This window comes from Oncorhynchus gorbuscha, linkage group LG08, assembly GCF_021184085.1.
Source record: "Oncorhynchus gorbuscha isolate QuinsamMale2020 ecotype Even-year linkage group LG08, OgorEven_v1.0, whole genome shotgun sequence".
Taxonomy (NCBI): domain Eukaryota; kingdom Metazoa; phylum Chordata; class Actinopteri; order Salmoniformes; family Salmonidae; genus Oncorhynchus; species Oncorhynchus gorbuscha.
The window spans coordinates 59,488,620-59,505,391 of NC_060180.1; the positions used below are offsets into that span (position 1 = coordinate 59,488,620).

Below are 16,772 nucleotides of genomic sequence, written 5' to 3' on the forward strand. Positions count from 1 at the left end.
ACTCCCTAGAATAGCACCCTATTCTGTGTATAGTACACTACTTTGTAAAAGTTCTTCCACTTTTTTCTCAATGCAACACAACCTGTTTTGGTTACATGTTAGTGTGAGCCCCATCCAAGTTTTCATTTCAACTCACAGGTAGTCAAGTAAAATAACAAGGTGCTATAGTTGAACACAGCCCTGCATTAAAAAAAAAATCTCCTTTAGTTCCCTCACAGCTTAATCAAATAAGTAAGTTTTGATATTGTTGCTCCTCCCCAGGGTCTTCCACCAGGGACGTGGGTCCTTTCTTAGGCCTCAAGAAGTCCAGCTCTCTAGAGAGTTTACAGACAGCCGTTGCCGAGGTAACGCTGAACGGTGACATGCCCTTCCACAGGCCACGCCCACGCATCATCAGGGGGCGGGGCTGCAATGAGAGCTTCCGGGCTGCCATCGACAAGTCATACGACAGGCCAGCCGCTACAGAGGATGACGATGAGGACATGGAGACATGTAAGAGACTTCTGTTTGACAAATCTCCATAAGATAGACTTCTGTTGGACATACACTACCGTCCAAAAGTTTGGGTTCACTTAGAAAAGTCATTGTTGTTTTTTTAAATGAATCATTTTGTCCATTAAAATAACATAAAATTGATCAGAAATACATTGTAGGCATTGTTCATGTTTTAAATGACTATTGTTGCTAGAAATGGCAGATTTTTTTAAAACAATTGTTTAATGGAATATCTACATTTCAAAAGGATAATTGATCATTAATAAACCCACAAATGCTGATGCTCCAGATACTCAACGAGTCTAAAAAAGGCCCGTTTTGTTGCTTCTTTAAACAGAACAACGGATGTGCTTTTCTTTCAAAAACAAGGACATTTCTAAGTGACCCCAAACTTTTGAATGGTAGTATACCTCCGTAAGATAGACCTCTATTGGACAGATCTTAGTTCAGGAGACATGTAAGATATAATTATATTGGATAGAAATATTAGCTAACCAAAAGCCAAATTCTTTCACACATACTCTATCATTAATTGTGTGTAGATATCAATGGAAGATAAAGTTCAAGTTACCGGATTCAAGATCAAAGATTCAAAGACCATTTCTTCTTTAAAGATTCCAGCAATATAAAACGTTCTGTTACTGTCTGTCCAGTGGAGGAGGACACCGAGGAGAGCTCTCGGTCCGGGCGTGACTCTGTGTCCACCGTGGCAGATCTGACGCCACTGCCTAACACCGAGAGACCGCTGGTCAACGGCAACCGCACCGATGAAGACGAGAAGGACAAGGGAGGGAATGACAAAAAGAAACAGAAGGACAAAGAGAAGGACAGCAAGAACAAGGCTAAGAAAGGCATGCTGAAAGGCCTGGGAGACATGTTCAGGTAGGATGTGTACGCACACATACACACTCTCCATTCTCCTCTACCAGTCTTTTACCCACCCTTATAAGTGGGTCATGCCTTTCATTGTCTGAGATGGTCTCTGATTGTCTGAGATGATCTCTGAGATGTCAATGATGCATACATTATTTATTCCTAGTGGTTTTGACGGAGGTTATGTCCCAAATAGCACCCTATTCGCTATATATAGTGCACTACTTATTTAGTAAAAGTAGTGTACAAAAGTGGTTCGTGCAGATCAGATGTGTTTGGCTTAAAGGTTTCTGGAAGCTTGAATTGTTTGGCTGCTATAATTGCAGGGAAAATTAGAATCATTATTGACCTGAGCACTGTCAGTAGTTACACACACACACACACACACTTTAATCAAGCCCAGATGATAAAGTATTTTAAATAACTTTGAATACTTTTTAAACACAGGTCTGGTTGGAGTGTGTTGTTAGTCGCTCTCTAAACAGAGACACCAGACAGAGGCTAGTCAGAGCTGACCCTCTCAGTTCTCTGGGCTCCACGCACATACACACACACTGCAGCCCAATCAAAGCCTCATTACCATCAGACCACAGCATCCTCCCTCTCCTACTCTACACCAATCAACACTTGGACTCAAAGCAACACCCGATCTGCTCGCTTTGCAGCCTCCTCAAAATGGCCACTGCCCAGGCACACACACACACACACACACACACACACACACACACACACACACACACACACACACACACACACACACACACACACACACACACACACACACACACACTGGTGGATCTGTCAATATGGCTGGTTTTTCAATGCTACGGTGTAGTAAAGTGAAGAACTGTAACTCATGAAAGGTTTCGAGCTGTGCTATAGTCAGACTGTCAAACCAGACCTTAACACATCAAGATGAATTTGAAATGTGTCTTATGTGATTGCAATGCATCCTGTCTGTCCATCTCATATCTCTGTCGATGCTCATCGTTATCTTCTCATGGACATTCTTTATCTGAGAAAATAACTTGACCGTAAATATATAAAGCAATGCGTCTCTCTCTCTTTCTCTCGCTCTCTTTCTCTCGCTCTCTTTGTCTCTGTTGATGCTTTTCTCAGAGCCGTTGAACTTGAAGTCTCAAGTCGCCTGCTTCTTTAGTTCAAATATGTATTGTAAATTCCCATCTTATCAGTGGTGTTGAACTCGTGAGCAGAGAAGTGATAAGGGTTCTGTGCGCAGAATATTAAGAATATTAAATGCCCTTCTGACATGATGAATGTCCTCATCTCAAAGTTTCACTAGTGCCTCCTGTCATAAATCTCCACTGTGTCCCAAATGGCACCCCATTCCCTAGAAACATAGGGGCTCTGGTTGAAAGTAGTGCACTATAAGGGGAACAGGGTACCATTTTGGAGTCCCAATTGATATTGGGACGTGGCTGGTGTTTAAGGAGACTTAATGGAAGCCACTGGCGTGGAAAGAGAAACTGTCACCCGCTGTCTCTGTGATAGATAGGACCATTCTCAATATTAACACCTACACATCACTGTCAACCACTTTATGCTACATTTGAGGCCATTTGTTGATCAATTAATCAGGCAATAGACCTCCCCCTGCTGTATTTCGCTCCGCTCTGTTTCTCACTCTCTGAGACTCTGCAGGCCAATTTCCCTCTGAGTTAACCTAGGAAAAGAGGTTAGAATGTACTTTTAGAATGTAAAAGTTGAGAGCTAAACATTTGGAGTTTTTATCAGAAGTAAGTTGGAGAGAGTGGCAGAGTTGATCACCATTAGTAGTTTACTAGTTATTATCTCTGGGGGAACTGTTTGAATGTGTCCCAAATGGCAATATATTCTATATTCCCTATTAAGTGTACTACTTTTAACCAGATCCAATAGGGCTCTGGTTAAAAGGAGTGCGTTAGGGAATAGGGTGCCATTTGGGATGCACACATAGAAATACCCAAATCGAAGCCATTTCGGTAAAATTGTCTGCTGATCCCATTTATGTTTCAGGTTTGGTAAACATCGCAAGGACGGAGAGAAAATTGAGCGTAAAGGGTCAAGCAAGTGGAGGCCGGAAGAGCTGCAAGCCTCAGAGGAAGAAACACTGAGGATGAGACTGGAGCAGGAGAGGTCAGTGTCTGTCTACACACACCATTTTGTAATAATCTTTTATTGTTATAGAGTCTGGCAGGACAGTTAAAAAATAGATGTTTTGTGGTGGGACTGGGATTCAATCCCACACGAATACAAGCGTAATGTGCTGAAAGGCATTGGGGGGTGCTACCCACTAGACAAGCCCCAGGACACGAGCTCAACTCAGTCTAATGAAGGATAGGGCAGGAGGGCAATGTGCCAGTCATTTGGGCACCAGGTTGTAAATGCCGAAGCATTTTACTGAACATGCATACATACAGTTGAAGTCGTAAGTTTATGTACACTTAGGTTGGAGTCATGAAAATTCGTTTTTCAACCGCTCCACAAATGTCTTGTTAACAAACTATAGTTTTGGGAAGTCGGTTAGGACATCTACTTTGTGCATGACACAAAGATTATTTCACTTATAATTCACTGTATCACAATTCCAGTGGGTCAGAAGTTGACTGTGCCTTTAAACAGCTTGGATAATTCCAGAAAATTATGACAAATCAAATCAAATCAGAAAATTATGTCATGACTTTAAAAGCTTCTGATAGGCTAATTGACATAATTTGAGTCAGTTGGAGGTGTACCTGTGGATGTATTTCAAGGCCTACCTACAAACTCATGGGCCTCTTTGCGTGACATCATGGGAATATCAAAAGAAATCAGCCAAGACCTCAGAAAATAAATGGTAGACCTCCACAAGTCTGGTTCATCCTTGGGAGCAATTTCCAAACGCCTGAAGGTACCATGTTCATCTGTACAAACAATAGTACGCAAGAATAAATACCATGGGACCACGCAGTCGTCATACCGCTCAGGAAGGAGACGCGGTCTCCTAGAGATGAACGTACTTTGGTGTGAAAAGTGCAAATCAGTCCCAGAACAACAGCGAAGGACCTTGTGAAGATGCTGGAGGAAACGGGTACAAAAGTATCTTTATCCACAGTAAAACGAGTCCTATATCGACATAACCTGAAAGGCCGCTCAGCAAGGAAGAAGCAACTGCTCCAAAACCGCCATAAAAAAGCCAGACTACGGTTTGCAACTGACAAAGATCGTACTTCTTGGAGAAATGTCCAAAGAACACCATCCCAACTTTGAAGCATGCAGTTGGCAGCATCATGTTGTGGGGGTGGTTTGCTGCAGGAGGAACTGGTGCAGTTCACAAAATAGATGGCATCATGAGGTAGGAAAATTATGTGGATATATTGAAGTTAAAGCTTGGTTGTAAATGGGTCTTCCAAATGGACAATGACACCAAACATACTTATAAAGTTGTGGCAATATGGTTTAAGGATAACAAAGTCAAGTTATTGGAGTGGCCATCACAAAGCCCTGACCTCAGTCCTATAGAACATTTGTGGGGAGAACTGAAAAAGCGCATGCGAGAAAGAAGGCCTACAAACCTGACTCAGTTACACCAGCTCTGTCCGGAGGAATGGGCCAAAATTCACCAAACTTATTGTGGGAAGCTTGTGGAAGGCTACCCAAAACGTTTGACCGAAGTTGAACAATTTATAGGCAATGCTACCAAATACTAATTGAGTGTATGTAAACTTCTGACCCACTGGGAATGTGATCAAAAAAATAAAAGCTGATATTAATCACACTCTACTATTATTCTGACATTTCACATTCTTAAAATAAAGTGGTGATCCTAACTGACCGAAGACGGGGATCTTTTTACTTGGATTAAATGTCAGGAATGGTGAAAAAATGAGTTTAAATGTATTTGGCAAAGCTGTATGTAAACTTCTGACTTCAACTGTACATGTTTTAGGTGCATGATCACTGCCCCTAAAACATGGTATTTAACACTTGTATTTCACATTATTAGAAAGTTCAGATATCAGTTTTGAGGGCTATTATTCACATTGTGATAACACCCTATAATGTTGAGTAATAACTGGTTTGACAAAATGCAACTGAATATTGCGATGTTCTCACCTATTTATGACATGTTCTTGTGTACTTACGCTGCTTCCTCTCCTCTCCAACTACTGCATTTGGGACACAACCATGGATTCCTCAAAATTAAAATGGGGTTTTTAGTAGTACTTAGTTATACAGGCATCATACAGTAAATTATACTACTTGAGGTCAAATGGGATATTGCACAAAACATGGCTGTCACTGAAATGTACCATTGATGCGAAATTCAGCTAAAGCCATTATCAGGGCTTTCTGCTCGGTCACATCGTCTTTTCTATTTCTACCAGGAACCAAAGAAAGTTCAAGGGTCAACATATTGGGAAGCCTCACTGAAAGAGCCTGCTCTGTCTTCATTCCCCGGCCTGTCTTCCTTGCCCCTGTCTCAATGACTACATCCTTTTTCTGTGATCCCACAAGTCAGCTAAAAGCTACATTCACACATACGCTAGAGACAGGGTGAGAGTCCCAAGTGGCACCCTATTCCCTATATAGTTGCCCTGGTCTAAAGTAGTGCACTATATTGGGAATAGAGTGCTATTTGGGATGCAACTAAAAAATAGAGAGAGGGAGTGTGTTGTTGGTGCTTGATGTACACCACCCTACTGCAGCACTGAGTGTTTCCTTTGATTTACCCTCTATTAAAGGACTGAAAGTTTTGGGGGCAATCATTGACATGAGAGCTTCTTTTGAAGCCCAGATATTTAGTGCCCTAGCTGTGGGTGATTACGATCACACTCATCACAACACTTCCATTTCTACGTACCATGTCATTACAGTGCTGATGCACAGCCAATCACTTGGACATGGAGACCAAATCAAAGGGACTGCCATTATAAATTTACATCAACAAAATAGCTCCCTCTGCTTTGGGCTCTCGGCTAATAAGTGTTGCAAATTATGGATTCAGAAGGAAATATACTGCAAGGTGAATCAATGCACAATTTATTTACAGTGCCTTGGGAAAGTATTCGGCCCCCTGGAACTTTGCGACCTTTTGCCACATTTCAGGCTTCAAACATAAAGATATAAAACTGTATTTTTTTGTGAAGAATCAACAACAAGTGGGACACAATCATGAAGTGGAATGACATTTATTGGATATTTCAAACTTTTTTAACAATTCAAAAACTGAAAAATTGGGCGTGCAAAATTATTCATCCCCCTTAAGTTAATACTTTGTAGCGCCACCTTTTGCTGCGATTACAGCTGTAAGTCTCTTGGGGTATGTCTCTATCAGTTTTGCACATCGAAAGAGACTGAAATTTTTTCCCATTCCTCCTTGCAAAACAGCTTGAACTCAGTGAGGTTGGATGGAGAGCATTTGTGAACAGCAGTATTCAGTTCTTTTCACAGATTCTCGATTGGATTCAGAAATCTGGACTTTGACTTGGCCATTCTAACATCTGGATATGTTTATTTTTTAACCATTCCATTGTAGATTTTGCTTTATGTTTTGGATCATTGTGTTGTTGGAAGACATATCTCCGTCCCAGTCTCAGGTCTTTTGCAGACTCCATCAGGTTTTCTTCCAGAATGGTCCTGTATTTGGCTCCAACCATCTTCCCATCTGCCACCACCATGTTTGACAGTGGGGATGGTGTGTTCAGGGTGATGAGCCGTGTTGCTTTTACGCCAAACATAACGTTTTGCATTGTTGCCAAAAAGTTCAATTTTGGTTTCATCTGACCAGAGCACCTTCTTCCACATGTTTGGTGTGTCTCCCAGGTGGCTTGTGGCAAAATTTAAACAACACTTCTTATGGATATCTTTAAGAAATGGCTTTCTTCTTGCCACTCTTCCATAAAGGCCAGATTTGTACAATATACGACTGATTGTTGTCCTATTGACAGAGTCTCCCACCTCAGCTGTAAATCTCTGCAGTTCATCCAGAGTGATCATGGGCCTCTTGGCTGCATCTCTTAGTTCCGGTGAAGGAAAATCGTAACGCACAGCATACAATGACATTTTAGACAATTCTGTTGTTCCAACTTTGTGGCAACAGTTTGAGGAAGGCCTTTTCTTGTTTCAGCAAGACAATGCCCCTGTGCACATAGCGAGGTCCATTCAAAAATGGTTTGTAGAAATCGGTGTGGAAGAACTTGACTGGCCTGCACAGAGCCCTGACCTCAACCCATCCAACACCTTTGTAATTAATTGGAACACCGACTGAGAGCCAGGCCTATTCGCTCAACATCCGTGCCCAACCTCACGAATGCTCATGTGGCTGAATGGAAGCAAGTCCCCACAGCAATGTTCCAACATTTAGTGGAAAGCCTTCCTTGAAGAGTGGAGGCTGTTTTGGCAGCAAAGGGGGAACAAACTCCTTATTAATGCCCATGATTTTGGAATAAAGATGTTCGACAAGCAGGTATCCACATACTTTTGGTCATGGAGTATATATCTGCATCACTGTGGTACATAGGTCTCTGCATTAAACACAATGTCCCCTGTACATTTTTGATCACATTCAATACTAATCTCTAGATGGATCTGAAGTTATACTAAGTCAGTGTGGGTGTATCATCAATCATGCTTCGTTTCTTATCCAGATGAAACACTTGTGTTCTCAGTGTGCTATCTACCTACTCCTCCACCCCTCTCCCTACAGACCATTCCGTGGTGAACAGCTAAGGTATTCATTTTAAGTGCAAGGAGGGAGTACCTCAACGAGCACATAATTACGGCTACGCCAATTATCAACCTTTAAACTAGCAATTATCATCCCCTTGCTTCTCTCTGGGCCTCTTTACTGCTGGGGAACGAGGGAAAGAGAAAGGAGGACAGACAAGTTTGCATCGTCTAGCACTCAACAGGGAAATCTAAATAATTATGCCTCAAGAAATATGCATAATGAAATGGTAAGTCAATGAAAAGGGTTTTCCATTTAACTGTGAAATAAAATAGTCATTATACGGGAAAATATTTCTCCATAAAGGCAGTAATATTCCCCTGATGAGCTCGAAAAGAGCTCATCACACATTCTAGGCAGTCGCTGAGATGAATAGACTAAGCAATCTTTTGAATAATATTATGTTTAGATTTTTTTAGAAACAAAGTCCTCTTATAACACATTAGCACTGTAGCCTGCCCTGAGTGAAGACACTCTAAAGCTGGTTTGTAGACTCAGCGAATATCTACATTACCAGAAGGAAACAGGCCCTTGAGAGATCTTTCTTTAAACCTGGGGAAAACAAGGTTCGTGTTGCGAGTGTAGTAAGCTAGTGATGGGAAACACTGTGCTGCTGATGAGGGCAGACATGGCAATCTGCTCCCTCAGAAGCCTTTCAATGGAAGGGAGGTAAAGGGGTCACCAATGCTATGTTCTAATCAGGCTAGCTAGACCGACGGAATGAATTTGTCTCCTTACAACAGCAGCTGTCCTGTACAATCTCAATCCCTACATCTTCTGAAAGAACCACTACAGCTGAATCGTCTTCCTCAAATTGCTCTGTTTACCTTGTACCACAAAAATGCTAATTGTTCCCTAATCCATTCAAATGAGATTTTCTATATTGAGAATAGCAAGTGCCAACACATGTCATAATCCTGAGCCTCTATCCAAGTGGGCCAGCCAGAAAGAAGGACTGAGTTAACCGTAGGACCAAACAATGGCCTCAGCCCTGACATGTTTCTGTGAGGAAACCCTCCCAGGTCTTAATGATTGGCCCTGATGAGAGATGAAAATATCTCTACTTGGCAAAGAGTAGGTGGCTAGGAGCTGTAATGGGTTCTACACTAGGGAAGGAGGGGGTAGTAGATGGCATAAGAACCAGGGTAGTTGAGAGGCCTTTCCTCATTTTCTACACAGAACAATGTTCCATTGTGTTCACTGTGTAACAATAATGTGATGTCCTTTGGTGACAGCAGTGGACAAAGTACCCAATTGGCGTACTTGAGGAAAAGTAAACATACTTTTTATAGAAAATGACTCAAGTAAGTCACCCGGTAAAATACTACTTGAGTAAAAGTATTAGGTTTTAAATAGTTCTGCCATATTCTGGTTACTAGAACTCTAATAGTTAGCTAATTTTCAGTTTGTTACAAAATAAGCTAGTATAGTGTGGAGAATCATTGTACCATCAATCACTGCAAAATATATTTTCAATAACCAAAAATATTGTTGTTTTAGCTGTTTTGAAGCTGGTGTATAAAACCAAAAGTAAAATACGCAAAACTAAAGAACGGGAAGCATATAAATAGTGCACATAGAACAGATCTACCCCTTCTTAGACTTGTTTTCAAGTAGTGATCAATCTATAACTCACATTGCTCTGTGAATTTTGTCTGATTGCCCAAAAAGTTGCATATTGATTTTAAGTATCAAATGTGAACGTCATTGCTAAAATATACTTACGTATAAAAAATGTCAAATTCCTTATTAACCAAACCAGGCGGCACTTTTCTTTTAATTTTTTATTTAAGGATAGCCAGGGGCACATTCCAACACTGCCATAATTTACAAACAAAGCATGTGTGTTTAGTGAGTCCGTCAGATCAGAGGATGTACAGGTAATCAGGGATGTGTGAATTGGACCATTTTCCTGTCCTGCCAAGTGTTCAGAATGTAACGAGTACTTTGGGTGTCAGGAAAAATGTATGGAGCAAAAATTATATTTTCTTTAGGAATTAAAGTAAATGTTGTCATATATAAATAGTCAAGTTCAGATATTCCCCAAAAATAGCTTAAGTAGTATTTTTACTTAAGTACTTTACACCCTTGCATGGTGGTAAAAGCTATACAATAATGATAAAACATACTGAATGAAAGGAAAGTGGGATTAGATGTATACATAATATATTCCGGACAGTTGATTCACCAGACAGAAGCTTGTCGGTGTCCCAAATGGTACCGTATTCCCTATATTGTGCACTACTGTTGACCAGGCCTAGTGCACTATATGGGGAATATGGTGCCATTTAGGACGCACTAAACAATTCTGTTTTTCTGTCTAGCTGTGAATAGAAGGCCCTGACCCTCACCTGAGGAGTAAATTCATACAGACAGTCAATTAGAGGTGGATTTTCTCTAGCCTCTGGCCTTGACCAATCAATATGTGTTTTACCGGCGGATTTGCAAATCCCAACTGATCCTTGGGAAAGGAACTGCCATTACAGATCAGACATTGATTAGGTTAAAGTTTCTGCTTCTCCACCCTTCCCAAGGTAGCCTACTCAGACCGCCAAAGAATTTCTAACTATTTCACTGCAGCAGTGGAAAGTTTACACGGGGGTTTAAAAATACATATCTGTTATAGAAAGAAGGTGCAGCCGCCTTTTACAATAAGGATGTAAAAATGTTTGTCTCAAATGCACCCTATTCACTGTATAGGGCTCTGGTCAAAAGCTGTGCACTATATAGGGAAGCCTACCAGTCGAGCTAAATTCCTTCAATGCTCGCTTTGAGGCAAGCAACACTGAACCATGCATAAGAGCACTAGCTGTTCCAGATGACTGTGATCACGCTCTCCGTAGACGATATGCGTAAGACCTTTAAACAGGTTAACATTCATAAGGCTGCAGAGCCAGACTGATTACCAGGACTGCATACTCAAAGCATACGCCGACCAGCTGGCAAATGACATTTTCAATCTCTCACTGACCCAGTCTGTAATACCTACATATTTCAAGCAGACCACTATAGTCCCTGTACCCAAGAATGCCAAGGTAGCTGGTCTAAATAATATCTCCCCGGAGCACTCATATCTATAGCCATGAAATGCTTTGAAAGGCGGGTCCTGGCTCACATCAACACCATCGTCCCAGACACGCTTGAACCACTCCAATTCGCATACCACTCCAACAGATACACAGATTACGCAATCGCTATTGCACTCCACACTGCCGTTTGCCACCCGGACAAAAGGAACAACTTTGTAAGAATGCTGTTCATTGACTACAGCTCAGCGTTCAACAACATGGTGCACTCCAAGCTCATCACTAAGCTAAGGATTTAACACCTCCCTCTGTAACTGGATCCTGGACATCCTGATGGGCCATTTGGTGAGGGTAGGCAACAGTGCTTCTGCCACGCTGGCCCTCAACACAGGGGCTCCTCAGGGATGTGTGCTTAGTCCCCTCCTGTACTCCCTGTTTACCCACGACCGCGTGGCCGCACATGACTTATAATTACCTTGGCCAACGACACAACAGTGGTAGGCCTGATCCACAACAACGATGAGACCTGGAAGTGGGGTGCCACGACAACAACCTCTCCCTCAATGTCAGTAAGACAAGAGATGATTGTGGACTACAGGAACTTAGGTCGGAGCACGCCCCCACTCACATTGACAGTACTGTAGTGGAGCGGGTCGAGTGTCCAAACCACAAAGGACCCATCATGGTCCAAACACACCAACGCAGTCATGAAGAAGGCATGGCCATGCTTCTTCCCCATCAAGAGGATGAAAAGATTTGGCATGGGCCCTCAGATCCTCAAAGTTACACAGCTGCACAATTGAGAGTATCTTGACTGGCTGCATCACCGCTTGATATTGCGACTGCTTGGCATCCGACCGCAAGGCGCTACATAGGTTAGTGTGTCCGGCCAAGTACATCACTGGGGCCGAGCTCCCTGCCACCCAGGACCTATATGCCAGGCGGTGTCAGAGGAAGGCCCTAAAAATTGTCAGACTCCAGCCACCAAAGTCATAGACTTTTCTTTATGATACCGCTTGGCAAACGGTACCAGAGCGCCAAGTCTGGGACAAAAAGATGCTCCTGAACAGCTTCTACCCCCAAGCCATAAGACAACTGAACAGCTAATCAAATGGCTTCCCGGACTATTAGCATAGATTATATATTTTTTGCACTGGCTCTATGCACTCTCACTGGACTCTACCCACACAGTCACACATTCTACAGTCACACAGTCTACGTAGATACTACATATGCTTACACACACAAAACATACACATGCATATTGACTCCACACAGACACACTTTTAAACTCTTTCACACTGTTTACACATGCTGCTGCAACTCTATTTTTTTATAATCTTCTATCATGATTGCCTCGTCACTTACCCCTACCTACATGTACATATTACCTCAATTACCTCAGCTACCTTGTACCCCAGCACATTGACTGTACTGGAAGTCCTTGTACACTGATAATATAAAAAATGAAGAACTGCTCTTGCCATGACATATAGACTGATCAGGTGAAAGCTTTGGTCCCTTGTTGATGTCACTTAAAATCCACTTCAATCAGTGTAGATGAAGGGGAGGAGACAGGTTAAAGAAGGATTTTAAAGCCTTGAGACAATTGAGATATGTGTGCCATTTAGAGGGTGAATGGGTAAAACAAAAGAGACTTTTAAAAGGGTATTGTAGTAGGTGACAGGCGTACCGGTTTGTGTCAAGAACTGCAATGCTTCTGGGTTTTTCATGCTCAACAGTTTCCCGTGTGTTTCAAGAATGGTCCACTACCCAAAGGTCATTCAGCCCACTTGACACAACTGTGGCAAGTATTGAAGTCAACATAGGCCAGCTTCACTGTAGAATGCTTTTGACACCTTGTAGAGTCCATGCCCCGACAAATTGAGGCTGTTCTGAGGGCAAAAGGGGGGTGCAAATGTTTGGTATACTCTGTATATAGCCTCATTATTTTATTGTTACTATTTCCTTTTGTGCAAATGTTCTTTTTAATTTAGTATTGTCTGGAAAGGGCCCGTAAGTAAGCATTTCACAGTAAAGTCTACACCTGTTGCTTTCAGTGCATGTGACAATTACATTTCAATAGGGTGTCATCCACTGTTTTCCTTTTGAATCCATAAAGAAACAATCTGTGTCTCCTTTCCTCCAGGATCCAGCTTAAGACCCGGGAGCTGCGGGAACGGCAGGCACGGGAGAGGGACTACGCTGAGATCCTGGACATCAACCTGAGCCGAGACGAGGAGCACCCCTATGCCGGCATCGGCCCCCTGGACACGTCCCTGGGCAGCGGACACAGCCGTCCCCAGAGCCCCCGAGACAACGACCACCACCACCAAGACTCCTCCCTCTACACCCAAGTCGGCAAGGCCCGCAACGCAAACGGACGCCCTCCCTCCGCCGACAGGTAGGGGGCCGAGGGTCGGTCCTACGCTATGAGGGGCAGAACTGGGTTTAAATACTTTGGCCATTTGCTCAATCCTGCCAGGAGTGGCAGATGGGCAGGGTTTGTCTTTGAACCCGGGGCTGATGAAGAGAGGTAGTAATACCACTATAAATACCTCTATCAAGAACTACTATTACTATTAACTAGCACTTCTGCCTGGTACATTGTTTTTATGGACCAAATCATTGTGCTAAAGACCCTCATTCAATCCCTGGTGATGTTGAAGAACTCATTCCTTTATAGGTAAAATAGTATCTTGCTGTGCCTAGGTAACGTTAGGCCAAACACTGTTGCACTGAAGTGTCTTAGTCCAGTCAACACACCTCACCGCAGGAAAATAACCACAGGAATGAAAGGCAGTTAAATATCACCACTCTACTGATAGGGACTCACTGGTGATTACCTTGGTCCTGGGGGGAAAGGGAGGCAACATTTCTACATTTTCACTTACTCACTCCTGTTGCATGTTCATAAAATGCATCCCAAATGGCACCCTATTTCCTACATAGCTGTGCTTTTACTTTTATAGGCCCTGGTCAAAAGTAGTGCACTATATAGGGAATATAGTGCTGTTTTAGGACTGTAGATAAACCGTTTGTGACTCAGAATCGAAGTCTGGTCCTCAGGCTGATCCGGTTTACTTTCCTTTGGGATTGGCATCTGTCAACCATCTCACACCATTCCCTAGACTCTTGTGGAATGGAAGATATTTTCATTTGACCAACTTCAACTTAATTGTCCCAGATTGGTTTTACAACAATACTCCAACATATAATCGTACATCAATGATCTGTATTCCTACCATGTATTCATTCATACTCAATGTACCAGTGACAGTACTGTACATCACACATGAAGCTATGATAAACCATAAGCCTGTGCGCCCTCTGTCTACAGCAGTAGTCCGTGTCTGCGTCCCAAATGGTACCCTATTCCCTATTGTGCAGAACTTTTGTGCACTACATCGGGAATATGATACCATTTGGGACGCTGACTCAATATTAGTGCCATTTGGGATGCAGACCAGTATTAAATTGTAAGTCTGTATGCCTGAAGCGTATTACAGAATGAATTATGTGATTTCTCTAGCCAAAGAGAATGCAGGGTGTTATTTCACATGTTCCTATACTCACAGCAGTGTGTATATTATTAATACTGTATGTAGTATTGATTTGTAAATTATTGTGCTGCCACGGTGTTAGTGTTCTGTTATACAGGTAAATGCCAAAATAAAGGAAACATAGTGTCAACATAGTGTCTTAATTGGGTGTTGAGCCAGAACAGTTTCAAACACCTTGGCATAGATTCTACAAGTGTCTGCAACTCTTATTGGAGGGATGCGATACCATTCTTCCACGAGAAAACGCTGTCTCAAACACCATTCCAGAATCTCCTATAAGTGTTCAGTTGGGTTGAGATCAGGTGACAGACGCCTAAGGCATATGGTTTACATCATTTTCATGCTAATTAAACCATTCAGTGATCACTTGTGGATGGGGGGGGCATTGTCATCCTATGGGCACATAGCCATGGTACCCAAAATAATGGCCTACCCAGTATTTTTATACATGACCCTAAGCGTGATGGGATGTTAATTACCTTAGGAATCACAGCTGTGTGGAAGCACCTGCTTTCAATATACTTTGTATCCCTCATTCACTCAAGTGTGTCCTTTATTTTGGCAGTTACCTGTAGTTCTAGATCGAGGATGTGTGAAGAAGTGAATAGCATTACCATGCACTGCTGCTGTTGAACGAGACTAGCAATATCATAGAGCACTTGTTCAATAAACAGTCAAGGACTTCATGTTTGTGTTCATGATGCACCACAACGATTCAGCTCCTTGGAGAAAGGTGTAGAATTCCGGGAAATTCTCTACACCGCCAATGTGGGGGCCTCTAAAAATGTTATCTAAAATTCCACCGGGCCGACCGCGCCCATTGCCACGCCCACCTACTAAGCCCTTTTTTGATAGAGGAAAAAACCCTGACTTCTACTATGTAGTTCAGGGCTAATGCTATGATTGAGAGACTGATTTAATTATTGATATGTGACCCACAATATAATATCTACTCATGTCCATGGTACGAAGACCTACGGTATGTGTTACTATGATACTGGTGGACATTGGACAGTCATACCCTGTATGTGAGGGGTGATGTGCTTTCTAAACTGCCCTTGTTTGTCTCCGAATGTGAAAGCCAGAATAGTGCAGTTTGGGGACTAGTCTCCTCCCTATTTCATTCCTCTTAGAGCTGGAACATCACCCATTGCCCTTTTTGTCTGCTTGGCAGAGAAGGAAAACAAACCTGCAGCTGCATAAACATGCAGTGGATTTTATTTTGTAATTGCCTACAGTAGTTGCTTGCAAAACTGCGGACCATCAGAACTTTCAATTTAACTGTGCAGTGTAAAATTAGTCTGCCGGGAGCTTCATGAAACCCAGAGGAGAAGTCAGCCATTTCCTCCACCCTGAGAACCATGACTGACTTCTGTCAACTCAATCATATTGTTGTGACAGGCAGAATCTTAAATGGCACCCTATTTCCTATATAGTGCACTACTTCCGACCAGGGCCTGGTCAACAGTAGTGCACTATATAGGGAATATGGTTCCATTTGAGACACAACCATACTGGTGCAACATAGTTGAAACAGCATAGAGCTTTCTGTGGAGTTCATAGGCATTGGTACTGTGTATTAGCCTACAGTATGGAACTGCAACATGGCTGGGCTAGTATGGGCTGCCTGGTAAAGGATTTATAGAGTTAGTGAAAGAAAATTATTTATGTTGGAATTACTGTTTGTTGTGCAGTAATTGTTATTTTGGTAGGGGTCCTATATGTATTGTATTGGTGGTACCGTAGCTGTAAGTTAAGAATATTCTCTCTCTGTGAGCTAGTCCTTCATGGTCCTCTGCCAAATTGCATAACCTCTCCTGGATATTGTGGTTGGTCCTACTTGCCCCCTCAGTCTGCCAAAAAAAATATTGTGCAAAGCCCAAACTTATCTCAGTAACCTTTTCCCACAATTACTGTGTATATTTCACAAGGTCTTGAGTTCAAATTTGACATCTGGTAACATTTGTCATAACCTTGTAAGTCCTAAGCCCCCAAATAGACTGAAAATGCAATTATGTACTTGGCAACAACTGTGTTGGCCATAACAATGTAGTCTACTTTAGTGAGAAGCACAGAGCACTGGGAGAATTCTGGGATTGAAACGGC

The 16,772-nt window shown here is 42.4% G+C and overlaps 1 protein-coding gene across 9 annotated transcripts in view; it reads left to right on the plus strand.

Moving 5' to 3' along the window:
- LOC124041922 (partitioning defective 3 homolog) overlaps positions 1-16,772 on the plus strand; it is a 246,588-nt gene that overhangs the window by 180,338 nt on the left and 49,478 nt on the right. For all 9 annotated transcript variants that reach the window (XR_006840005.1, XM_046360093.1, XM_046360094.1 and 6 more), the window contains 4 exons: positions 262-492; positions 1,149-1,377; positions 3,385-3,504; positions 13,253-13,507. Coding sequence is in view for 8 of the 9 variants with exons in the window: in XM_046360093.1 (XP_046216049.1) it covers positions 262-492; positions 1,149-1,377; positions 3,385-3,504; positions 13,253-13,507 (835 nt within the window). In the remaining variant the exon portion in view is untranslated. The remainder of the gene's footprint in view (positions 1-261; positions 493-1,148; positions 1,378-3,384; positions 3,505-13,252; positions 13,508-16,772) is intronic.